General features: G+C 41.3%; 1 protein-coding gene across 1 annotated transcript; it reads right to left on the bottom strand.

The window, feature by feature from the left end:
• LOC109388848 (transcription factor GATA-6) lies at nucleotides 1-27,518 on the bottom strand. Its single transcript, XM_019653890.1, has 6 exons — nucleotides 27,297-27,518; nucleotides 22,635-22,804; nucleotides 18,887-19,012; nucleotides 17,906-17,993; nucleotides 17,707-17,810; nucleotides 1-1,373 (listed from the first exon to the last, which is right to left on the bottom strand). Exons 1-6 carry the CDS (start codon nucleotides 27,514-27,516, stop codon nucleotides 1,203-1,205), a joined length of 879 nt encoding a protein of 292 aa, XP_019509435.1. The 5' UTR covers nucleotides 27,517-27,518; the 3' UTR covers nucleotides 1-1,202.
• Nucleotides 27,519-27,524: the final 6 nt, after the last annotated feature.

Genomic DNA, 27,524 nt, shown 5'->3' with positions numbered 1-27,524 from the left:
TACAGAAGACAAAACAATACCCTTTTTATTTTTAAAACTCTGGTGAAATAGGTTTCCATATGACATCCCATTTTTTAAAAAGTTAATGTAAACCAACCTGCCTGTGGGTTAGTCACACTATAGCAACTTCATAGTGTGTACAGATGCCTCGAGTATTTACAAATGTTGTCTGTTAGGTAGTAAAGTTTTGTTGTAATTTTTCCAGCACATATTCCACAGTAAAATGAAGGGGAGGATATTGGTGTTCTTGTATAAAAATTCTTAACAAATGAATAAAGGCGATTTTCCTGAGAGAAGATTTGTTCTTGAAATATTTTTAACAATTGGAAATAGAGAAATGGGATGTAGTTGTAAAAGAAGCATAAGAATGTCTAAGTTAACATTTTTCTTTTAAATTATTTAAGTACCATTAAGTTAAAATGTTTACATTCATTATAAAAAATGTTGTTAAATCTTATGCAAATGATTTAACACTGATTGCTGCAACGCAAATTGCACTTTTAAAAAAATTATTGTATACATGGAAGAAAAATATCTTGTTTGCTACCCTGTTTACAAATTCCAACTGACTTCAGATCAGTCACACAACATGAACTTTGAGAAACTTCAGTCACAGTGTATGTTACAGTTATAAAGCAGTCTTGCAAACTGAGTAATATTTTTGACAAGAGACCTCATGAACCGACTCAGCCTCCAGAGGTGTGTACCAAATGGCCTCAAATGGTCTTCTCCATGAACGCATGTGAAATTTGGGTGTGGAAAAGGTATGAAGAAATTCTGGAATAACCAAAACCGATCAGAAGAAGCACATGATTTGGGGTAATACACATAAAACCCTTTTTAAAAAATCTCTCTCAATGCAGGCAAGGCCCCAGTCCTAGTCCCAGTTTCTGGAAGTGGCACAGCGGACACTGAATCCCCTGGCAACCCAGAGGCAGGCTGGCTGGAAGTGGCCGTGGCCAGGGAGGAGGTGACGTGCTGTGGGCTGCACTGGCCCTTCCCCAGATGTGCTCCATCTTCTCCCTGGCTCTTCATTGACAGGGTCTGGGTGGTAAGGCAGAGCAAGCCTCTTGGGAAATGCATCTCTTTCATAATAAAGGCACGGAAATCACCCGTCAGAGGAATGTTCCGTCAGCATACTCGCCCGGGTTTGGACGGAATCACCGCAGGTCCCGAGGGCCCTCCCGCTGCTGGTAGCAGGCTCAGGCCAGGGCTAGCGCGCACCACGAATCCTGTCTCACCGAGGAGGATGTGACTTCGGCCGGCGAGGCCAGGCTGACACCTATGTACAGCCCATCTTGACCTGAGTACTTGAGCTCACTGTTCTCGGGGTTAGTGCTTTCTCCCGCGCCAGACATCACTGGGGCACCAGCCTGGCAGAATAGGGGGACAGAGAGGAGGAGAAAGAGAAGGGGAGAGAGTTATCAATTAGTTTGTCTAATGGCATGCTCCTGCTAGGTAAACACATAGAGACAAATGAGATGGACAGTGCCATTGACCTAACTCTAGAGATTTCAGCTCTCAGAAACATTCTCCTGTTATCTTCAGAATTCATGGAAATAACCAACCGGCAAGATGCACAGCTGGACAACAGCAGAAAAGGAACTGGAGGAAGGTTATTTGTAAAAAGTGCCAAACCCTAAGATCCCTGACAGTGAAACAAGCCACACCACATAGGTAAACGGGCCCTAATGATGCCCACACAATCTAATCATTTCAAAAGAGAAAGTGCAGGGCATTGTACACACACACACACGTGTACACACAAGCGCGCGTGCACACACACAGCAGAGCCACAAGGCTTAGCAGTTATGTCAAAGTCTTAAAAGGAAAGCTACACAGTTCAGCAAGGCCTGATAAATGAAATTTTTGAGCACTGACTTCATGGAAAATTAACCCACGCATACACAGGTTTTAATATCTACCTCATTTACCTTAATTCTTTCCAAGAACAGGCTATGTTTGAAGCAGACCACATTATAAATAAAAAACATCCTATATCTGTCATGATCATGGCAATTATTTCTTGAAGCAAAAGGTCACCTTTCTCTTGTTTCATTCATCCCTCCATCCAAATGAGAAAGACCAAATAGAAAACATGATATAATTTAGTAGAATCAAACCAAACCAGCTAAAATCATGTCCAGAGTATGGTTTGAGAAAACAGTTGCATTTGACTTTTTTTTTTTAATCTAGCCATAATCACCTACTTTTTAATCATTCCTTTTTCCTTCTAAAAGCTCAGAAGCCTGTTACTTCTTTTGTGCTTTCGGGGTTCCATCCCATAAATTACTGGGTATTTGTTTTTTGACACAGGTAGAACATTTTATATTTTCAAAGCATTCCTTTTTTACATATACAATCCCATTAAATCCTTAAAACACGTGTCTGGATGAATTGATGCTGCATCCACTTCAGAGACACACATGGCACCAGACATAGGCTGAATTGAATGAAAGGTGGACCGAATTCCCTTGGCTCCACTCGGGGGCCTGTAAACAAATCTGGTCCTACTCTTCTCTGGATAAAATCTGGTTTTCTCTCTAATCTTCACAAAAACCTCCTAGGGCTGGGAGGTGGGGCTTTAAGAGGTCTAACCATGTGACTTCCTATCTGCCCATCCCAACTTCCTCCCAGCTGGACAGATCAAACCCAGCCCTTCCCCAGGTATCCAACCCTTCCCTTTCCTAACAAAAATGAGGGTTTATAAAAATCCAGCAAGCGTACCCCCACACCCAAACTTCTTTTTAAATAACACAGACTTAATGACTTAAACTAGGGGGGTTGGGTCCATCAAAAAGCAGATTTCAAAGTCATTTGAGATGTCTAAAATTTTAAATAGAATCTTGTGAAAATTCTGAAATAATTCTGTCAATCACATTGAAGCAATAAATTTTCTTACACGTATAAATATGATATTAACTTTACCCCTTAAATCCAGAACCTCCACTATGAGCAAAGCCAACGTGGATTCAGATTTAAATCCCCCAAAAATAAACAAAAGGGTTGTATTAAAGTACTAAATCCCTCTTCATTAGCTATCATACAACTAGTAGAAAGAGTGACTTCCTTTACCAATGATTTATGCCATACCCAACTTTGTATTGATCTATTTATTCTCAAAAAAAAAGTACATCTGCATTTATCTGACTAAATCTGACTTCAGGACAGCAAGTGCTATTCTCTGACATGAAGAGGGTGCCTGACTGGCCCAGGAAGCAGCCCACCTCAAATGGCCAGAAGTGCAGAGATAGCAGAGTGGTCTGTCGTCACCACAAGTCAGCAACAAAGAACATTAGCAAGGTGCCCATCGGAGCCAGGCACTGGGACTCTGAGCCCCAAAGAGATAGTTGCTCCCTGGACAAGCTCCCAGGCCACATGAGGAGCCAGGACACATATACACTCCAAAGTAAGACTGCGCAACTGCCTGTCATGAATGATAAATGAGTGGCTGAGACAGAGAGATGCAAGAGGTCAAAAAAGGAATCAGAGAGGGCAGCTTGCATGGAGGGGACAATCGTGGGCTATCAAGTGCCACTCTGGTAGGTGGCAACCTACTGAGTGTGGTCACCTCCCTGAGCTTCCTCAGTAACTGGCCCTTGTCTTACCTCCCTCCAGCATGGTGTGACAATGAAATGAGATACCATATTTCCCCACATATAAGAGGCACCCTTTTTCAAAAAATTTGGCGTCTAAAAACTGGGTGCATCTTATAGAGTAGAGTAGTTGTAGATTTTTTTAACTTGCATTTCCCGCTTTTTTTGCACTTGTTTTTGCGCTCATACAACTACTGTATAAGACGCACCCAGCGCCGGTGACGGGCGTAGGCTGCAGTCTCCTGCTGCAGTGGGCTTACATAAGCTACCATGTGTAGCCAGCAGCCAGCGTGAGCGGCCAGCAGCCACCGTGAGCAGCCGTCCAGAAGCTGGCAACTGATCTGCCTCGCCCGGGAAGAGTGCAATGATGGTGCCAACTTGGGCCAGTGAAGCAACGTCCTCCACAACTAGACTGAAGAACAAAACGACAGCAACTTGCCTGTTCCCCTTCCTCCGATACCCCAGTGCTGTTCCCCTCCCCCAACTCCCCAATAAAATCTTAAAAATAATAATAATAATTTTTTTTAAAAAGACGCACCCAGTTTTTAGACCCAAAATTTTTCAAAAAAGGGTGCGTCTTATACATGGGGAAATATGGTATTGTAGATATTTGTAGAAGCACCAGCATGATGCCTTGCCACGTTAAACATTTCCATAAAGGTAAGCTATTATTATCCGTGAGGAAAGGGTATTTAGAAACGGAGGCATGCAGGCCATGGGGAAGCCTGTTCACAAGAAAAAGCCAGCTAAAACAGAGAGGTTAAGCACAGGAGTCAAAAGAGACAATGTGGGAGAGGTAAATGAGAAAGCCTGACCTGGAACTTTCTGTGCCTCAGTTTCCTCACTAGAAAATGGAAATAAAAAGAGACACCTATTATCATAAGGTTGTTGCAAGAATTAAATTAGTTAATATATGTAAAGCCTTTACAGTGTCTAACAATACGTAGTAAAGACTACGTAAGTATAAACTACTATTAATATTTTATTATTGTTGTTAAGGAGCGTAGACCTAATCGACTCTCCCAACTCCATCCTTCACCAGGTGAGTTACTGCCATCACTGGGGGGGAACAGCAGTGGGAACTCATCCAGAACTAAGTGAAAACCACCTCAATGATGACCTTATTCTAATTGTTACTGACAGCTCTTTGCAAAGAAAAAGGTGCTTCCACAGCCCTTTAAAAGGCTCATTGGCCTTTTTTCAACTAAGCCACTTAATAACTTGAATATTATTCTTACACCTGAGCAATAATCCCAAAAGCTACCAGTTGAAATACCTATTGTCTTTGTTCAGACAAAAATGTTAAGCTGTATGGCAGGCCACGAGTTCTACTGTCAAGCAGCAGGCAAACCCCAAGTTACATGAGTGATGAGCTCCTAAAAAAAATATCAGCTCATTTGAAATCAAAAGCAACATCTGAGTCTCTCAGGAAAAAATGGAGCAAGTAGTTATCCCCAATGCTTGAGAACCTTATTTGTAAATGGGGATACACTATTTAAACATGAAATACTACAATGTAAAACTTTTATGTATGTCAATTGTAGCAATAAAAAATAAATTAAGGGCTGGCCGAGTGGCTCAGTTGGTTAAGAGTTCGCTTAAGAGCACAAGCTCTGAGCAACAGAGCCGCCGGTTCGATTCCCACATGGGCCAGTGACACGGCGCCCAAGCTGAGCTGTCACTGAGCTGTCACTGAGCTGCCAACAAGTGGCAGGATGGCTCAGCTGGTGTAACAACAAGATTGCCTGTTCAATGGTGACTACGCCCACCCACAACTAAGATTGAACACAGCAACTTGAGCTTAGAGATCATGAGCTGCCGTCAGGAAGCCAGATGGCGACTGGCACCCTCCACAACGAAGATTAAAGAACAACTTGGCTGGTCCCCTTCCCCAATTTCCCAACACTGTTCCCCTCCCCCAACTCCCCTATAAAATCTTAAAAAAATAAAAATAAAATAATAAATTAAGATTTTTATGTAACAGTGCATAATGAGATCATAATAATGAGATCTCATGCAACTGTGATAGCCCCAGTACTCTCATCCATGGCCAGTGGGGCTTTATTCTGGTGCATGCCTTAGAAGGCAGTTACAATTAGTAAAGCCATCAAGAATTTTATACTCTACTTAAGCCTGTAATTTCACTTCTGGAAATGGATTCTAAGGAAAGAATTCAAAGGAAGGGAAAGGCCCCCACATGGGAAGACATCCACTGCAGGTTTACTTATAATAGCGGAAACCATGGAAATAATCTAATGTCTAATAATATGGGGATGGTTTGGAAAAGCCAGGTACATCCACTTAATGAGCTATTATGCAATTATTAAAAATAATAAGATCATGTAGCAAAATGGAAAATTTCCTGTAATGCAATATTAAGTGAAAAACAGCAGGATATAAATTCGAAGTATGTCATAATTACAACTTGTCTATGCACGCACAAGAGTATTTCAAGGGAACCCAGGAGGGCATGGGGGGCCATCTGAGAGGGCCCAACCTATTAGTCATCTATGCCTTGCTTTGAATATTTTAATTAAGTGGCATAATATAGTCTAACTTTAGGAAAACAGTAGAATACACCAGCACCAGAAACACGGGGCACAAGCACTTGACAGATGAGCCACCCTGGACAGAGTAGCATGAAAAATAGAGAGGCACCAAAGAGAAGGGAGGATCTAAAGGGGCTCCTGCACCCTGAAACTCTCCTCCAGCCACCTGGCACAGGCTAGAACCTGGCTAGCCATGCCCATGTGAACCATGATTCCACATAAGTTAAACACCAAACACACTACATGGGTTCACCAGTGTAACTTGAGCTCTTGAAACTGGTATTCTAATTGTAGAAGTCTAGAATTGGCACAACCCCATAAGAAACCTGGCTTGTCATATCATTAATTCATTTAAGTGCCTTTCCTCATTGGTGATATTCAAGAGCTACCTATAGAGAATCAGTACAATCTGGGGAGAAAAATCAGAGAAAACTTATTATGACCCTGGACCCAGTACACACACATACAAAAACACAAGTATAAATTTCAATTGGTTAATCTGTCTTCCCACATCTAATTAAACCCTTGAAAGGATTTTAGTTCAGATCGCAGACATCTCAACATGGCAAAAGCAGGCACTTCACTAACCTAAACCAACCTAATCCACCAACTGTTTCTGAACAACAGCAGAGAAGAGCGGTTGGGAATGCCCACGGCTAAACCATCCTTCCTCCTTTTTGAGGGCAGCTCAAGGCAGGCGGAGGTCCTCGCTTTCTCTGATCAAAGTGCAATATGAGGGTGGAGCAGAAATCTGTTCTGTGTTTCCATTCACAGCTTATCTGCCCTCCACCCTCCCACAGACAACTGAAAATGGAAGCACTTCCTGTTGAAAAAATGTGTTATCAGCACCAGACCCAGCCTGGGCTTAGTACTGAACGCAGCAGGCCAGTGACCGGCGGCACAGCAGCTGGACTGGAAAACTCCCTCCTAAAGGAATAAATGACTTCAGGGACAACTTGGCTTCTGCAGACCAGGACATGGAAAATATCTACTAGCCTGTGAAGTAGGCACTGTTCATCTTTAGATCACTGGATTTTTTTTTCCTGTGAGAATAAGCCTTTGTTCATTTTCAGGCACATATCTGAAAATTCAAGGATTTCTGATTTGGTAAACTCAATATAGTCAATGCCCAGCACGGTCTAAATCACAGTTGGTTAACCAACTTTGTCAGTTCTCTTTCTTTTCCTTTACTCCACGTATCCCATAATAGGCAGGCCCCGACTGCCTCCAGCGGGAATGCCCACCTAGGCAGCTCTGGAAAGGTAACATATCTGAGCAAAGGAAACTCTTAAAGGACACAGCCTCTCCAGAAGAATAACAGGTTCTCTGGCTTGTGAATTATAAACATACATTTCATTTTTAAGGAAGAAAACCAAAAAAGGAAGTCGACTGGGATATACTCAGTTCTCCATACTATAATCCCTCTTAATGCAGGCTCGATCTGAAGAAACAAAACACTGCACCCCAGGCAGGTTGAGGATGAGTGTGTGATCATTTCCAGAGCATAAGACTTTGATGATGATCATACTTACCATCTTAGCTCAAAGTCAGACTGGCGGCTTCCATGGCCTCTGATCTGTCCTTCCTACACATCTAAGAAAGTTTGTGGTTACGGCTTTTTCTTGTGTGAGAGGAAGCCAGCCGTCCCTCACTGCCAAAGAGCTCTTCTCTGCTTTTGTAACCTCTTAGGTTAGACTCTTGCAGTGCTTCACAGCTGCCTTCCTCAAAAGTAAAACTACACATAAGCTCCAACAAAAGAGAAACGCTTTCAGATAAATCTAAATTTCCAACCTAAAAATGCTCATTTCAGTTTGGATGGAGGTAACAGAACCAGACATAAAAGTGATTCAATAATAATTTAGGAGGCCATACAAGGAAGACACACAAACACCCAAAGGTTCTATCTCTACCCAGACATGTGAAAATCGTTAATCACAACGAAACCCTCTCACTCTCCCATAACAGCGCAAACAAAGCAAGAAGAGACGAGCGCCTTCTCTCACCAGAAGGGAGAGTCATGGTCACCTCAGCGGATGTCCTAACTCAGTTTTTAGCAAAATAGTTATTTTGTTGTAATTTAACAAACAAATTCCTTACTGAAGAGATTGTTGGCTTCCCCCTTGACCTCTCTTGCCTCTCTTGGGTCTGAGTAAACTAGGTTATATGCATACCCCAGGATGCTGCGTTTTCAAGGAGAGAACAATTCTATCTACACAATCTATTCTGGTCAGAGAAGCAAATTGTTTTACACATTTGTATACACTCAAACACCAAGCATGTTGTGGTAAAGAAAGGCATGGCCCAACGTTTATAAGTATTCTGGGATTGTCCGTAAAATACCGATGTACAAATATAAATTGCACGGTGGAGGGGGGTTATTCTACAACTTGAAGTCACAACATGCTAAAGATAAAGTTTTTCTTTTGAAATTAATCAAAATGAATGACTATTCTAGACTTCAAATTAAGTGGCAAAGGATCCTGAGGCAAGATTTAAAACCCAGTGAATTATGATCTGGCTTTTCAAGGGATTGGACGAGCATCTTAATCTCACCATCTCAATTAGAGAAAGCATACCATGGTCCAAGGATCAAGCAGCATTTACAAGAAAGCACTGTGAAAATACTAAGTATCAGAAGGAATGAAAAATTGTTCCTATCAAATAAAAGCAGTATTTTTAAAAAATGGTTACTTTGTTAATACAATAGCTCTACATCTCTAAATTCCCCCCATTAGGAAAGTAAGGATTTATTTCTAATGTCTTGCAATGAAAAAAAAAATGCCATGCAAATAAAGCACATCACTATTAACTCCCAAGATTAAATTTAAAGAGTGCTATTCTTCTGGAGCTTCAAAGAGGTCTGCAGGCATCTCCCACTTATGCTACACCATACTCCTAAAGGCCAGATGGTAGGAATTACTTTTCCCCTTTAGTAGGAGAGAAATAGGCTTTACAAAACCTTGGCAGCTTACTACAGTCACACACAGAGCAGCAGCTAAGCGCCTGGCTGCCTGAATCTGTTTCCTTCCAGCTGCTAATCTGTGAACCCCCAGAATAAACTTCAGACCATATCCAGGCTACCCCATCAATCAAGCAACTAAACTTAATGAGAGCTTTAAATTAAAAGTATTTGTGCTTAATAAGATAAAAATGATCCTGGAGCGGGTGCCCCAGCTCTGATGATAGAAACCACGGATGCTAACAACTACCAAAAGGGGCCAATAGACTACGTAAAGCAGCATTTAAACATCATCAGATATTGACTTGGAATTGGTTACTCACAAGACTCCCAACAGGACATCAAAATCAATACTTTTTGTTTATATGTTCAAATCTTTCTTAAAATCTGAGGTCAATAAAATAATCTCTTTGTGCTCAGTCTCACAAATTCTGAGTGCTGGGCCTGGTGTGATAAGTAGCAGAATTATGAATTATCATATATGCCAACACCTGTCTTTGGAAATGCTTTTTAAAATTATTAAAATTTCAGAGAAAATTAACAGGTAGGTCCAAACATGAAACAGAGCTAACAGAGTATATTTAATTCATATCCATTAGTTCTTCATATTCTAGTAACTCTTTTGGCAGACACCCATGAAATGCATAATAAATTACTTTTGTTCCAGTAAAGGAATTCATTTTCTTCGAAGATTCATTTAGCAATAACATTTCAGAGCATTCTAAGCCAGATTTCTTAAATTTAGCCATGTTTTCCCGTAACATTATTTCAAGTTTTGTGACAATTTTGTATATTCTTAGACGCAGGGGGAAAAACTGCAAAGAATCTGTAATCTACCAAGAAAATTTGTGTTCTGACATGAAGCCTTCTAACCTGAGGCTATATGAATAGGTGAATGACATTCTTCCCTCACTTATTTTTTACCTAGTATTCTGGTTTTCAGATTGTGATAACGAGTCATTTATTAAATAAACCACAATCGTGTGATAAATTGGGTGGGCATATATATTAGGAACTATATAAAAAGCAAAACAGTTTTACCGTTTCCTAATATACATACAAAGCCATTGGATATTAAGGTAGTACCATGTATTTCTAACTACTCATTCTTACCTTCCTCCCCATGACACATACACGCGCGCACACACACACAAGAAAAAAAAAAAAGAGAGAAGTCTAGAAAAGGCCTTGAGATCAAAAGGAAAGTATGCAAACTCCACATGCTTCAACGTTCCCTGCCAGGGTGCCGTGTGACTTTCACAGTGAAGGCCAATGTGGTCAGACAGGAACGTGAGTTATTAGAAGGGGCTGTGAAAGAAGAAAGAAAGGGAGCCTGGCACATGGGGAACTTGAAGATAAAATGCCAGCAAAATATTTATGTTCATGGCTTGTAGCAAGTGGCAAGTAGGATATTAATAACTACGATGATTGGTCAACTCCTGGGAGTGGTAACAGTCCTGGACTGGGAGGCAGGAGACGTCGGTTCCAGTCCCGGCTTCAACACGGGCTTGTTTTGTGACCTTATGGAGTCACTCTGGGCCCTGGTTTATAAACGAGGCAATAATAAGACGTAACCGCAACTCTCAGACACTTGTGGGAGATTAATGACTTTTTAACTCTTTTAATTCATTTAGAAAAAAGTATCTTGAACTCTAAACTCTGGGGAAAAAATGGACACTTGCCTATTAAAAAATGCTTTTTTCAATGATTTAAAAAAATTACAGGCAATTTAAACATTCTGAAAAGTTCCAACTAAGTACTCACTGTGTATGAATTTAAACTATACCATTAGAAGTATTCTGGTACTGCAATCTTATATTTAATATTTTAAGAGAAACGTTTAATAATCACATTAGGTACAACAGTAAATTTTACTACCTATTTTTTTCTATTACCCAACTAGCATAGTCTTAGTACTACAATACATTTTATCAGTAAGTATAATATTAATAAGGAAATTTGTACAATGTGCCTTATATATTTGGTCACGGGCAAATCACTTTTCTGGTGCTATTTTCCCACCTGTTTCAGTGGGACAATATTTAACGCTGAACATTACTAATCAAAATGAGTCGGATTTCATTAAGAACATGTTATCCCGTCTCTCTGTAAAGATTTCAACATCACATATACTATCGCACATTAATCTAGCATGCCGTAGTGATGACAATATTGACTCTGCATCTGCCAGACCTGGGTCCAAGTCCAAGTCATGCCCTCTTAATTTGATACATAACCTTGGGCGTATTACTTACCTTTTGAGCTCCCTCAAATGAAAAATGGTAATAAAAACTTGTTCTTAGTAGAGTAATAATTAGGAATAAAAGAGAAAATGTACATAAAACACTGGGCACAGAAGGTATTGACAGAAGCTATAATCGTTTCCTGCCTTCTTATGTCCACTATCTTATAAATGAGAAAGGGAGAAAACTCAAAAGCAAGAGTATGATGATAAAACGCAAGACTAATCCACTAATGTCTGGCTTTCAAGTACTCTAAAGGCTCTTGTGGAATAGTCAAGTTAGGAGCTCAGCACTAGTTTTTTTGTCCCTATTTCAGCAGCCTCTTGAATTATATCCTTTCTACATAGTCAAGTTCCTCTAAGTGAAAGCAACTCATACAGTATGTAAGTCCTTTATGGGTGTACCTCTTAGCTATTTAACTATTATAGGAATAGTTAGTAATAAGAAACTATTTAGTCAATTTAAAGTGATTAGATTGCTTAGAGAAAGGGACATTGGAGTATACATTTGCTAATAAAAAAGTAAGCCACATGACTAATGTGGTATTTTCTAATTTTCAAGAAAGAATGCAAATATTAATACATAAAATAAAATCTATAAAAATAATATTAAATATTAACCTGCAAAGTACCTAACCTTCCTTCAGAAGGCCTTATAAAGACATCCAGATACCCAACAACTGTCAGTCTCTAAATCACCGCCTGTCAGCTACAAGCACTTAAGGACAGGCATTAACTCTTTCAAAGCACTTCTAGCACAAGAGTTAGCACCATGCAGCTCAGAAGTACATCTTCTGACAAGATCATTGAATAATGTTATTATCGAGGGGTGACTACAATAAGAAAACAGGTCTAGTTCGGAACACAGCATCCCAGAAGAATAAATGAGACATGAGTAAGTGACCACACAGTGGGCAAGGTTCACCCAAAGATACAGAACCAGCCAGTGAGGAGCCTGAGGTGAGGTCCTTGTCTCCGTCTAAAGATGTCTGCCTCTCTCTGTGGAAGTTTGTCACCAACAAGGAACCACAAAGGTGAGGAAACTTTTTTCCTATCACTAACATACCATGCGTAATATGCTTCCATTTAGAAGAGTCACCAGGCAGCCACCCCAAACCTTCTTTCCCTGAGCAGCCCTGGGGACTGAGAAACTAATTATAAGCCGTAAGGTCAGTGTATGTCACCAGCTCCAAGGAAAGATTTTTTTTCTCCCCCCACTAATTATGAGGAGAAACCCTGCTTATAAAATGTACAAGTAGGAGCAAGCTAGCATTTGTTTACATCAATTATCAAAATACTCCCAGCTAACAATGTTTTAATTGTTGGACTCTAGCATAGAGAAAGCAACACATTTGTCACTGCAGTGAGGGTGAGGTTAGAGAAAGTCCATCATTTAGCAATGAATGCAGTTTGGGCCCTGCTTAAGGCTGACTTGGTATTAATTTGAAATTGTTTCAAAGGTCTACCTTCCACATATTTTACCAGCCTCACCGCCTGCCTTTGGCATCTTACACCCTGCACACTTCAGTCATACTTACGAACTCCAAAAACTATGTCCCTGAAGTGCCACAGATACTATGCTCCTCTTCCTCCTGGAGACCTCTATCCCATTGTGTTTCCCCTGCAAAAGTCCCACCCAACTAATTCAAACTTCCTGTCCTCTGTGAAGCCATTTCCAACTCTGTAGTCAGAAGCTACCATTCCCATCTTTCACCTCCTACTGTACTTTGTCGCTCATTTAAAGCACTTCCAAATCTAACCAGCAGTAAATTCTGTCTATACCCGCCCCTACCACCTTATGAACAACTTGAGGTCAGGGGCCTTGTTTTACTCCGTTGTAAACAGAGCCTCCCATAGCACAGTGCTTCTTAAATGGAACAATGGCTGTAAAGGCAAGGGCTAGTCATATATAGTTCATCTCCATTTATTTCAACATTCTATGTTTAATGACTTCAACATTATATTTGTAGTTTTAATACAAACGTAAGTAAATTTTAATTTTTTAATAATTATTTATAGAACTGTTTTTAGACAGGCAAAATATGCTCAGCAATTTATCCTCAGACTTTAAGTCTTATTGTTTATTTTGTCCTCAAATTAATCTTTCCTGTTTCCAAGGAAATTAAAAATTACCTTTTAACTAATAAAACTTGGGGATTGAACTATAAAGTTTATAAATATATGTTATATGTACACATATTACATATATATATACATTACACACATACATACACACACACACACACACACACACACACACAAAGTATCCTCCAGTTTTACAAATGTTTAGTTACAAGTCATAAGAATAGGAATATTTATAAACTACTAAATCTTATTTAGGAATTGCTGAAATAGACCATGTTACTATATCTCCCTCCTAACTAACAATAGCAAAAACAACAAAAAACAAAACCCTGTAAGACATAACTCAGTCAATAAATGGAATTCAATGAAACATTTAAATATTCTTACACTCCGCAGAGAATATAAATGCCAAAGAAAATCTGATGTCTATTTAGGTCAACTAAGTATACATTTTTCAGTAAATCTACATGTATAAGAAAATTTTAGACAGAATGGAAGACTATTTGGGGGAAATTTATCTTTAAATTCAAGTCACAAAAAAAAAAATCAACAGTCTATCAAAAATTAAGTTTAACACACTTCTTAACAAAGAACACCAAAGGAACAAGACATGGGCTATTTTAAGCCTGGGCTGCATGGCAGTGGGTTTTCCTGATCTTTCACAGGAAACAAACTGCCTTCTCTACCTCCAACATCCACACACCACACACGCACAGCTTATAAAAAAAGAGAAACTGAGTCATAAGATAGCTGAGTCAGCGACCTGATGTCCATCAGAAGGAATGGCTCCTTTTTTCCCAGACAGAAGTCTAGCTAAAACACAATGTAGCAACAAGTACATAAAGCTAAGACATGCAAAAACCTTAAAGAACTGAGGCTTCAGAGCAGTGCAAATTGATTTTCGTGGCACTTGGACACTTGTCCTGGAAGAATGTTGAATGCTGTTGCTAGGAATCCTGCCCACACCTCCATCCTGCTGGGGAGGGAACTCTGGAGCCCCTCACACACACACACACACACACACAGCACTAGGAGGGCCTCCCTCCAGTATACTCAGCTCCTGCCAGGCTGGCTCAGGAACTAGGCCGTGCTGGGGACCCGGTGCCACCTCCTGAACACGCCCACAGGCAGCACAGGGTAGGAACACCAGGGCTGAAAAGAAGCCTGCTGGGAATGCCTACCAGTGATCTAGAACTGATTCCTGGGGAGGAGGGGGGGGGGGAATTAAAATGGCAAGTTTGATAATACTTCTGCAACTTCCTTGCTGTAAGTCACAAGGTGGAGCAGTTATGTTGCCACTTAATCTCTAAATAGGAAAACATGAAATTGTGGCCCCCGGTTCCTGTCTTCCATGGGGAGTGTGCCTAAGATTGCCCTTTGTTTTAAAGTTCGGTTATCCCAATTAAACTAGGATACCCCTAATTTCCACCACAGGTGTCACTGGAGATCAGTGGGATGGGCCCATCATAGGAGGCTTAAACGCTAAGCCATGGGAGGTGCAGTGTACTATGTACCAGACACAACCTTGCTATATGGATATAACATTTTCCTCACCAATAGCTCTTCACAAAATCATATAAGCAGTCAGTCCCAATACCAACTGCCCTCCAACGCCATAAACCATGACCAAAATGGCAAAATGACACATCGTGGTCAACACAGCCACCTTTCACAAATGCTTCTGCCAGCTGCTCACAGATAACACCTCCAACATGCTCTTCACAGCTCCTCAGCTGCCATGCTGGCCACTTGTACAAGGACCCAGTCCACCCAGAGGAGGCTCTGAAAAGTGCTAAGAGACCTAAACGCACACACTGGCACTCCTTGGTAGTGACCTGGAAGAACCACTGGAGTCTACAATTATTCCTGGAGGGGGAAGTTTCCAAATTGTCCAGATTGGCTTCTGCCAAGCAGGCCTAGTTCCCCACAACAGGTACCTCAGGTAGCGAAAGGCTGATGGAGACATCGTGATGGGCTCACCATCTGGAGAAAATTCCGCAACCCTGGTGCCAGACCAGTGCCTGAGGAGCCAGGAGTGGATCCCTGGGGGGAGGGGAGGAGGGTGGGCAATCCACCCCACACACATCCCCACACCTCCCCCAAACCCCTCCCACCCCTGGGAAAGCTGTCCAGAAGCATTTCTGAGGCCGCCTGTAGCTCACAGCCGGATCAATGGGGGCTGCCCAGGCTACGGGAGGGGAGGCAGCTTGCAACAGAAGACCTTGTCTAGAACTGCTCTCAGATTCCCCCAATCTCTAAAATCCCGCTGCTTTGCCTCCTGGCCTCCAGTAGGAAAATGTGTGTTCCTCCAAAGAGTACTGGCCCGCAAGTCACCTCTGGCATGCTGGGTCCCAGGTGGGAGATGCCGGAACACCAAAGCAGCCAGAACTCCCAGGCCAAAACCTGTCACTGCCTTTTCACTGCTCCACTCCTGGGAGGGCAACTGATTGGAGTTGCGAAGAGCCAATTTTAAAACTTTACATCACAAAAACCACAAGAGCAAAATGGATTCCATCCATTAAGGTTCCAAGTCCCCAAAGACCATTGTTGGGCAAATATCTCTATTTCTGTGCCATTTATCATTCAAATTTGGCTTTCGCCATGCTTAAATTGGACTATATCACCAACAAAAGTGACTTGGAGCTGGCAGCAATCCTCATTTCAGCTAAAAAAGACAGACATTGAGGCCAAAAACCTGGCTGCTCCCTCAAGGTTTTGGGAAACCAGAACATTGTCTTGCCTTGTTTAGCTACGTAATTGCTTCTGAGGACTTAGTGCATAATCAAAACTATTTTAAAATAATTTTGATCTCATTTCCCCACAAGGGACTCTTCTATCTACCACTGTAGACCTTAAAATTACATTTAACTCTCCCGTAAAAACATTGTACACCAGAGTCTACCTTTATAAAGGATAGAAAGATTCTTTAACTATGTTTGCAACAAACAAAAATGACTGAAAGGCTTTTTTTTCCCTTGTGAAACTCTGATCACACTTCTTGTTTCATTAAAGAAAAAGCCCAAAAGAATTTGGATTGGAGGACAAAAAAGAAAGAAATACTATTTTCAGCACCGTTTAAAATTGTTTGAAATGTCTAATTTGTTTGTTTAAGACAATAAAAATACGAGGAAAAGAAACCAGCTCTGTGGTTCCCAAACCCTATCTGGAAGACACCTTGAGGGCAGCGGTTTCAATTTCACCTGGGGTGCTTATTTAAAAACTTAAATTTCCAAGCCCCACCCTCAGAGACTCTGACTCAGAAAATCCAGGGTGGGGCCCAAGAATCTGTAGTATTTCAAAGTACCCCAAATAGGGCAGAACAAAATGTAGAAAAGAATTGCTAAGTAAATAGGGATTTTAATGCTGGTGTTTCTTCCTAAACTAGTCTCGGTATAATCCTAAAGTCTGGCTGCCCGGGCCCCACCCTAGATCTTGGTGAAACCCGGTCATTTTTAAAAGAGCATTCCAGATAAATTTGGGAAACACTAGGGTGGGAAAATGGTCTTCACTTGAGAAACACGGAGTTTCAATCACAGCACTATGGAAACTAATTCTGTAATCTTCCCAAAGACCCTCGCTCACAAACCGAATCGCTCAGTTTTGTCACAAGGCTGAAAGACGCCCGGGCACGGTAACTAAGGGGCATTTGAAGAAGGCAAGGCCTTCCAGCAAGAGGACAGTTGGGTGAAGGAAGATCAGTGAAAACAGTAGCACATGGCACATTATGATGAGCTGTGCTCTGGACAGACAATTTTTAAATAGGAAGGAAGGAAGGAAGGAGAAGAGGGAGGGAAGGAGGGGAGGGAGGGAGGGAGGAAAGCAGGGAGAAAGGAAGGGAAAGGGAAAGGAAAAAGAAAAAATGTTGGACTTGACATAAGCAAAAGCAATTTAAATGTCATGGGCTCTGAGATATATGAAACCACTGAGCTGGTAGTTTTTCTGATCTACATTAGAAATATATATATCAACTCAGATAAAAACCTGGAAATAAAACAATTTAAAGCACTTCAAACCAAAACTTCTTGCTTTTACTTGGGTTAATTTAACCATAAAAATATGATACAGATCTTAATTAAGAGGTTTGTAAAGTACTTAAGTTTGTCATTTTGTTGACATTTAAATGTAATTTCCTCTAAAAACTATTCTTAGGTATCAGCTAACTAAACTGAACTGTTAGTTTAGATTATTGTAGTGCCAGATAAGATAAAATTTGCGATAATATACTAGAGAGCTAGCCACTAGTTTAGAAAGAGTCTATAGTGTTTTAACACTTACCCCTGAGGCTGTCGGTTGTGTTGTAGGGGAAGTATTTTTGCTGCAATCATCTGAGTTAGAAGAAGTGGAAGTTGGAGTCATAGGAACAGAATTATTGCTATTACCTGCAACAGTCAAAATTAACCTCATAAATATACATATACTCTACTGTTGAAGCTGGTAAATACTTTACAATCAAATAGCATTTTATTATATTTACCAGAGCAAGCCTTTGACTTATTTATATTCTTAGGTTTTCGTTTCCTGGTTTGAATTCCCTCTTTTTTCATAGCAAGCGGTCGAGGCACCTAAAAAAGTTTCACATAGGCCATACGTTTAATAAATATATTGAAGAAAAAGCAAACTTTAACTAAAGACCCAACATCAGTACTGAAAGCCTTCATTTAAAAGAATATTGCCTAAATCTCTACCCAATTTTTACATACACGGAATAGATTCCAACTACACAAAGACTACACTTTCCCCGTCAAATGCAGAGGTTCCTTCAGGGAAAATGGGCTGACTTACTGGGGAGAAATTACTCCTTCAATTAATATTTATTGTTTTAACAACTTCAATTACAATGTAAAACCATTGAATACATATTTTTATTTCAAAGAGATCATGTATTCTCTTTCTTCTATATATACAAAGTTATTTTCCTTTTTACAATTGACATGTTTATATTTTGTGCTAGCCTTAAAATGAAGTATAGAATCTTTCTAACTGTAACTTATAACTATCAAATACATTAACTGTAACTTATAACTATCAAATACATTATTACTCCTGTGTATAAATTTGATTGTATCGAAATTTTTTAAGTTAAGATATAAAACAGTTATTGTGCATTTCTAGTTGGTTCCATGCTTTTTCTTTGTGCAGTTTTTAAAATAAAAAAGGATTACTACCATGTTAAATTCTAAAACCACATTTTCCACATTTTAATATTTCTAAAATTAGAATGTCTTACAATGGACGTGTGTGACATTTTAATTCCCATCATTTTTTGTTTCTTACTGGTATTGGTACATAACATAACAGCTTAATATAATTAATATCTTCCTAGATTCAATAGCAGGCATATAGAAAATCAGATTTTTCACTTTCATCCCCTCTCCATTGCTGGTTTTTTTCTTGACTGAAACTATGTACAAACTCTACGAAAGGCGTCTACACATGAGCAGAATATATGGCACACCCCATGGAGTTTCATGTAGAGTCCACACGCATTGCACACAGGCTCGCCCTCAGCGTTTCTGCGCCACAAAGTGGTGGTTGTGGTGTGGCAGTTGGCACAGGACAATCCAAGCCGCCGGGAGGAAGGCTACAAAGCAGCACAAGAAAATGCACAGTTAGAAGCGATTTTTATGTATATGCTACACACATCAATGTATTGTATCTCTGTCATCAACAAACATGGACCTAGTTATTATAAACAAGACGTCCCTTGAGAAAAACAAATTTGAAGTGTAATTAGGTTGACCTTACTGGACCAAGAAACTTGAGTTTTACATCGTGTGCTCAATCCCAAACATACAACGAATGTGCTCCAGCGTATTCGTGTAGATTCTACTCCTAGAATAACCGGGAAGCAGTCACAATGTTGACTAATAGCTGCACTCACTGTTGTCAGGTCTGAGATATACGAGTCATGAAACACAATCACAACTGCCTGCCAATGTGTTGATCAGGTCTATTTCTCAGCTACATGAAGCGGAATAAACCAGAAACTTTAGAAGGGCATATGTGTATATATATATATAAATAGAAATGGATTTTGGAAAATGTACAAAATTTTCATCAGAAAATATTTTTAATACATTCCATAATTACCATCATGATCAAATGCTGAATTTTTGTATTATCCATTTTACAAAGGATGATCAAATGTTATGGCACTGTTTTAATGCTGGCATTGTCTTATCTACTATGATAATAATATATTTTATTTATTCTGCCAGTACAGTAATTAACTTTTGTTCACACAAAGGGTTAGATGGCATTATCACAAAACGTCAACCCTCTAGCACCGACATTCTGGTTTCCATGCTCCCTATGCCCACAACATTCTTAAAAGGAATTTATTTCCTCTAAATTATTGTGTGAATTATAAAGAATGAAAACTTAACTCAGTATAATTCCTCCCATGAATGGCAAAGATCTAAATTTGTTTTTAAATTACCTAGATAGGCAACTCAAAAAAATGGTGCCATGACTTCAGTAAAAAAGCTGTGGGGGACATCCAGAAACCAAAGCAAGCTGAAAGTTACAGAATTTGGGAAGTGAGCTACACTGATTAATTTAAAAGAATTTGTAAAGAACGTACAAGAATAATAAAGATTGAGCATGTATTGAATAGTTACAGCTTAAAGGACAAAGATTTCCAAATCCTCTGCTGGCAAATTTAAAAGATTCAATTTTGCATTTACAGTTCACATCCTGTTATATTACTTTAGCATTACTCTTTACAGACAAGTTATAAAAACAGAGACACTGCTAAGCCTCTTAGCACTAAAACATTTTAAGAAGTTGGTGCTAAGAAAAATCAATTTGACTTTTGGTTGAAATGAATATGCTCGGCTAACAGGAGAACTATTTGGGGAATTACTTTGCTAAAATGATGAAAACACATAAAATCTTACATATCAGGGCTTTTTTCCTTTTCTTTCTTTAGAGTTAAAAGAAAATTTCTTAGGAGAGCACTCCTTTCTCTTCGTAAATGTGAAATCAGTCAACTAGGGACAGGAAGGTTCATTTTATAAAAAGGTCATTTATGACAGTTTCCAGTGGAATTTGGAGCCAATGTGAAGCAAACTTATTATCAGAATTTGCCATTATAACAAAGACCTTTATGACTGTCAACTGCAGATCATAAGTGAAGCCAGTCCTCATAAACATGTGAAATGAAGGTGAATGGGTTATAAAAGTTCCTTGTAACAAGTGATCTCAGTTATGTTCATCACTGACAAGGAATTCAAGTTACACCATAAATCTCTTATTTTGCAATGTATTACAAGTTCAAATTCACAATGATTGGTTCTGTACTGCTAGCTAAACAAACTTGGGTTCAACATTCTACTTCTGATAACTAAGGTAGATCCATCAAAACCATAAATAAGAAGCCCACAAGGAGAACTAATTGATAGACACACCCTGCAATTGGTATCATTTATAACCCATTTACAAAGCACATTGGCTGACCTTGGTTACTGCCAAGACACCTGCCACACAGAAGGAAAACTAACCGATTTAGAGATGTTAAAAATTGTTTTTCTGGGAAGTTATTTTTACTGGTAAGGGCACCAAACAAATGGCGCTATCTAAATATGGATGTTACTAGATCAAATTTATAATGCAACTAGAAACTAAATGGCTACTATCCTACCCATTTTTCACTCGATCTATAGAAAAAAATTACCTTTGCGACCTCAGCTAGTACTGAGTTCAATGTGCCTTTACAAATAAATAAATAATAATAATCAGTTTCATTGTGAATACATTGGCTAATATATATGAGAACAAGGAATTTCCTTGGAATATTTTCTGGCCACTATTTTCTTTTTTTTAATATGCATGTAAGAAAAATGAAAACCACAGGGAGTCAGACACTGAAGTTAAGGATGGCCTTTGAAGAAAATTTTAAGTTGTGGGCGGTTGTAACAAGTTTAAGGCACATACACTCATTAAATTAACCTTGGCCGCTTTCTTTTAAATGCATTAAAAACAAAACAACCATAAAACTAATTGCTTCTCCTTAAGGTGTCAGACTTACATTGTGATGCAATTTCACTCTAATCTATTTAACAGAAACAACATGTGTAGCATTTGCTCCTGCTAATTAGAGTATAACAATTAAATAAACTACTTAGATACTTAAGATGTCTGGCATCTAACTGTAAAATATTTTACTTTAAAAGGTATTAGAATAGGGGTGCTTGGCTAAACAAATGTTAGGTCTTACAGTGGGGCTTGTGAAAGCTTTAATTTATTTTCTCTAATCACTACAGCAGTAAATACCCTCTCCTAAACACACACACACACACACACACACACACACACAGACAATAAGAGGTTAATCCCTGAAGAAAATCAGAATTCGCATGCTTTAAAACATAGCAAAATGTGTTCATATTGGTGAAAATCCTCAACTTAAGAACACAGAGACTGCATTTTTTGTTCTCAAGTTCTATGTAGCTCTCTAAAGAGCCAGATTTCAAAATAGCAAAGGTTGGAGTAAGTAAATTTTCACCAGAGTCAAGGGCAATCCAAAAGATGGATGGAATTTGGGGCTAAAACCTGTCTCACTCCCAAGAAGAAAAGGTAGAAGGGACCCAGAGGTAGAAGGAACAGAATCAAAGGAACCCCAAACCAGGCTGTGGGGAGAAAAGGAGTGTGTTTGTTGTCACGTTCTATGGGGTGGGGGTGGGGGGTGGGAGAGTATCGTAAACAAACATAGTTTTTCAAGAATAAAATCTAAACCAGACTAGAGAGTACCATAGTGAAAAAAAAATCTTCCTCCACCTGACCTGTGTGGGTATACTCAGTCTTTCTCCCCAGGGGTTCCATCATTACTAATTTCTTGTGTTTCCTTCCAGAATTATTTCGGTGCATTTACAAGTACACATAGAGATATGTAGATATAGATTTTTGTACTTCAAAAAGATGGTAGCACACTACACCTTTCTTTTTTCTACCTCTTTCATTTAAGGATGCCATTCCCTGCCTTAAGTGTGGGAAAAGGCTGTTTTCGTTCCCGAGACCTCCAGTCGGGCGCCAGCGAATGGGGAATGAAGGGGACAGCTTGGTCCCTGAGCTCGGGTCAGACCCAGGCGGCCCCGGGCACCTGTCTCCTCGGGGGCTCCGGGACCCCGCGGGCTGGGCGGGGCAGCGCGGGAGCAGGGCTGCCCAGGGGACCGGCTGCAGGGGAGCGTGGCGCTCGCACTTACCACGCGCTTCTGCGGCTTGATGAGGGGCCGGCTGAGGCCGTTCATCTTGCTGTAGAGGCCGCAGGCGTTGCACAAGTAATGGCCGGTGCCGTCCCGCCGCCAGAGCGGCGTCTGGATGGAGCCGCAGTTCACGCACTCGCGACTCTCTGGGGGCAGGTCCTCCAGCAGGTCTGCGGTGAGAGCGGGGACGAAAGGCCCGGTGAGGCAGCACCGCGCCCGCCCCTCCCGAGGCTCCCCCCCGCGAAGACCCCTGGTACCCCCCCAGTCACAGTGCTGGCGACACGCTGCCAGCTTCCCGCCCGCGCCCTTCCTCAAGGATCTTTCTGCTCGGCAGCCAAGAGGAAGCTGGCTGGTGATGTCCCTATCGATCCACTGACCATTCTTTGCACCCCTAGGCGCGCCCAGTAAAAACCCAGGAAAGTACGAGACAGTTTTGAAAGCCTAACCCGAATCATTTGCCTTTTACTACCAAGGACCTCAGGGTGGAGATGAGCTGAGGGAGAGGTCGATTTGGGTCCCCTGACCCCTTCTTTCTTGCTGTTCCCAAGCTTTTCAACTGAATCCATCATAATTACAGTATTGCCATTTGCCAAATCTGAGCAAGCCGTACAATATTAACACTGATCACTGACCCCCGCTCCAGCCCACTAATATCCTAGGACACACTGAGGCTGCCTTATTTCTTTTATCTTTCTTTTTATTTAAAAAGTATTTACTATACCTGCTACCCTTCATTTTCCCCAATAAAAAAAATAGACACGTTTAAATGAGAAATACTGTTCTTGGGCATTTGTATCAATTAATTAGAAAAACGGCTCAGGTCTCCTCAGGGAAAATAATGCACTAACATTCATTAATAGGCACAGAGACAAATGTATTATTTTCATGCAACAAGGATGAAAGACTAAAATATTCTGATTTTCATGGGGTTGCTTCTATCTGAAAAATTTCTACCAACGGTTGATATTTTATTGATTCGGAAAATTACTAAGACCACCCCAGTGCTAAATAAAACTTTCCTACTGTCCCACACTAAAATTTCAATTTATGCAATCTTTCTAAATTGTGTTTATTTTGCTATTTGATTAGTTTTTGGAGTTCTCAACTAACCTAAACCTGTTAATAAGAGTAAATGCCTGTAACAGTTATTATTTCCCCCATATCAGTTAAATATGATTATCTAAAATGAGATAGGTAGTTATTAATTAAATAAGTACTTTTTAAATAGACTTTTCAAATAAATGTCTCCTTCTGTTTAGGATTATTTATATTACAGAACATTTAAGTGTTCCAATTTGGCTTTCTTTAAGGAGTATTTCTGAATCAATTTTTAAGTATCAATAAATAAACATTACACGTTAGAGACGATTATGCATAATATCAAGCCTTTCTACTCCTCATTCCCGTGCAGTTTATCACTTATTTCTACTATTAACTGTTTGTTGTAAAGATATTTAAATGTGTCTTTGGCATAAATACTCTTTATTCCATTACTGCTATTTACCATAAAAAAAGTCTCCTTTCTCAAGAAATAAGTTTAAAAGAAACTAGCACCCTACATAACCAGTTCAAAGTTGTCATGGGGATACTGCAACTTATAACATATCACAAAGATTTATTCTTCTCCACCCTAAAAGCCACTATTGACTACAGTAATCAGTAAAATGCTCAGGACTTCAAGGACACTGAAGTTAAACAAGGTATTTGTCTTTGTTGTTGACTTTAAAATGTTACCTATCAGAGCCTCTCTCTATAGAGGAGTGGGACATTCCCTGGAGAACCCAGCCCTATGCCAGGCCTCCTCCCCCCACCCCCACCCCAGGCTGGAAACAATAAAGACTCCCGGGAGAAGATAGTGTGAATTCTCCAGGTAAATCTCTTTAGTCATCTGAAAACCCAAAGACAAAACTTAAAGTCCACTTTGGATAAATAAAATGTATGAAGTTTGCTTATTTTTAGTTAATAAAATCTATAGCTCCCATCCTGTCCCTACCTCTCCCCACCCCTCACCCAGCAGCTACAATTCTATTACTGGTTAAAGTAAGAAAAACTTCTTTTAATAAAAATTAGAAAATCTGAAGGTGCCAGAAGCTCATCAGCTTTCCCCTAATTATCATCTCTCTCCTAACATGGCTGCCTTGTGTGCCCCTGGGGAGTGAGAGACTCGGGGGAGAAGGACTCGGCCAGTGAATGTCCTCCCAAGACCCAGAGAATGGAACATAGTTCAGCAGGAGCTTAGGAGGGCACTGGGCTAGGGACTGAAGGGCTTGCGAGGGCCCAGAGCTCGCCCCGGGAATCTCCACTACACACTGACCACCAGAACCAGGGAGAGGTGTGTATGGAGCAGGTTCCCAGGGGCCTCCGCACCAGGCAGGTTGAAAAAGCTCAGCACTCAGGTTTTAGCCCTGCTGTTTGCCCAAATCGATTAAAGAGTGCCTCCAAAAATGGTTTGTTTAAAAAAATCAAAGTGGAGAAGCAGGAAATCTAGCTAGGAAGCTGAATAGGGGTTGGGGGCTGAGGTCTCTCTAGCATGAGCACACCTGTGAGGACAAGCAAAGTGAGGGTCATTTGTTGTCCCCACCCTCAGACTAGTTTATTCTCACTCAGTAGCTTCCCGCTTTCTTAAAAGACTATGCAAAAAACGCCTGGGTGTGTTCCCAAACCCCTTCAGATTTTTGGTTGCTTTTTCTTTTTCACATACTCTGGGTATACAGAAGATTTTTCTAATTTTTCAGTGTCCTATCCAGAAGGTGAAAAAATTAATGAAAGGGTATGCTATGTTTAAAATGAAAAAAATAATAATAACTTGCCTGCAATTGCACCCTACCGTCTCTAAAAGCATTTTCCCACAGAGCCAGTTACTTTAAACATTGAACGAAAGACACCAATTATGTTTTTTGGACTACTTCTCTTTCTCAGTCCTGTGAAATGTTTCAAGACTAGGGGAAAGGAGTATGGAGATGATGCTACGGTGTCACCAAACAGGCAGAACTTCTGGATCTTGCCCCGGCAGCAGCTGCCCGCCCCCTACCCAACTCACACACCCTTTGAGAGTGCAGAAGCCTCACACCCTAACCGTCACCACCCTTCCCATCCTTTGAAGATTCCTCCTGTCCCCATCTCTCTGCTCTTGGGAGCCAGGCATGGGTCCTTATGCCGCAGAGAGTGACAATGCTCTCTGCTCCCTCAGAGCCCCCCGCCCCCACTCTACACAGGAGGTTAAAGATGGTCTCCAGAGACAGCTTTGTAGGGGCAAAAAGAGAGAATTTTGAAACCAAAATCTTAGAGAGGATGGAGGAAGAGCTTGTTTCCCCTTCCCAGTAACACTGGGAGGGTGCTTTTCAGATCAGATCCTTCACTTTCAGGCCACTAGAATTTCCAGCGTGTCTTTTGAACCCAGCAACGCCTCACTTTATCCAACCTAATTAGGGCCCCTAAAATACTTGGCCCTAAATAGAGGGCTGAGGCTCCCACAAACTGCCCAGACCTGGGGTGTGAGAGCACCAGGTAGCATCTTGTAGGCTGATGCGCCTCCTTTGTCATTGCCACCTCTGTGACTCCCACAGCTCCTCTCAAACAAACAACAGCCAAAAAACAAAAACAAAAAACAGTTTTGTCTTAGGAGTCTGTCAGGTTATCATGCAGGTTAAATATAAAGAGAGACCCGTGAAAACACCAAGAAAGACACAGAATGCTGTTACAGCTGAGGAAAGAAGCCAATATGTTTTCATCAGGCCAGAAAACACAGTTCACACCCTCCCCTGCTTAAGGAGAACAAAACATTTCAAAATGGGGGAGTTTCCAGGTATTTTGACAATTATGTTCTCCCAGTTCACCCCGAATTGCCCCAGACACTAGAATAAAACTATGAGTGGGATTGGAAACTGAAAATTTGGTGGGCTGAACTCTAGAGGAATAGATAGATGTGTGTGCTCCAGAATCGCTGGGTCCCAACAGCAGCCCCAGACACCCTGCCCAGCTGATGTGAAGTCAAAGCACACTCCCTCCCACCCCCTCCCCACCCCCACCACACACACACACCAGCTTTCCCTCGGGATAGTCACAAAGCTGACCAGTTCAGGTGTCCCTCTCACTGAAGGCGAGGCGGGAACGCCAACTAGGTCCTTAGATCCTTTCCCACTGTGGAGCTCTTTTAAAACACACTACTTCTCACCTTCGGAGAGGTGAATCGGTCGAGACTGTGTGTGCATGGGGGGGGGGGTGAATCAAGCACCCAACACTCTCCTTTAGCTTATCCCCCAAATGGAGTCTGGCTCTCCCACTCCAGCAAGCAAAATAGCGTCTGCGGTGGGACTCAGGTCCTGTCGGTTCCTTCCCGGGCTCATTTTTTCCCAAATGCCCACCCCATTCACTATTCCATCACGTCCCTCGAACTTCTCCTAGGCACTGAGGTATATACGAACATTGTCTCTTTCGCGGAAAGGAACTGAGACAATCCGCAAACTAGAAGCACCCCATCTACGCTGTCAGGCTCTGGGTCGCCCAAGCACAGGTCGGAAACTGCTGCCCGGCGCCAGGCCGACCTCTGGGCACCCCGACGCGAAAGCCTTGAAAACAGGGCCCCGAGTCAAGCAGCTGCTTCACAACCACTTGCGTCCCACAGCCTCCGAGCCTTACCCCACGATGCGGCGAGACCCTTACCTGCGCTGGGGCCCCGCGGCATTGGGAGCGGGCCTCCGGCGCGACTCTGCAGGCTGTGCAGCACCGGCGTCTCGAAGGGTCCCGCGGGCCAGGCGGGCGTCAACGGCGCGCCCACGTAGGGAGCGTAGGGGCTCGGGTGGTGGTGGTGATGGTGGTGGTATGTTCCGTTCAGGGGCCGCGCGGCCGACAGCGAGCTGTACTGGTGCTCGCGGCCGCCCATGACCGCCA

This window comes from Hipposideros armiger, unplaced genomic scaffold (genome assembly GCF_001890085.2).
Source record: "Hipposideros armiger isolate ML-2016 unplaced genomic scaffold, ASM189008v1 scaffold_209, whole genome shotgun sequence".
NCBI classification, from domain to species: Eukaryota; Metazoa; Chordata; class Mammalia; order Chiroptera; family Hipposideridae; genus Hipposideros; species Hipposideros armiger.
Note: the sequence above shows the minus strand (reverse complement) of the source record. Positions and strands in the feature narration are given on the sequence as shown.

Excerpts from the sequence above, each read along its gene's own strand:
- LOC109388848 (XM_019653890.1), bottom strand. The coding sequence starts at position 27,516 with ATGGGCGGCCGCGAGCACCAGTACAGCTCGCTGTCGGCCGCGCGGCCC. Across the intron at positions 22,805-27,296 it reads GCCGCGGGGCCCCAGCGCAG|ACCTGCTGGAGGACCTGCCC; the intron begins GTAAGGGTCTCG and ends CTCTCACCGCAG. Across the intron at positions 19,013-22,634 it reads TCAAGCCGCAGAAGCGCGTG|CCTTCCTCCCGGCGGCTTGG; the intron begins GTAAGTGCGAGC and ends GCTGCTTTGTAG.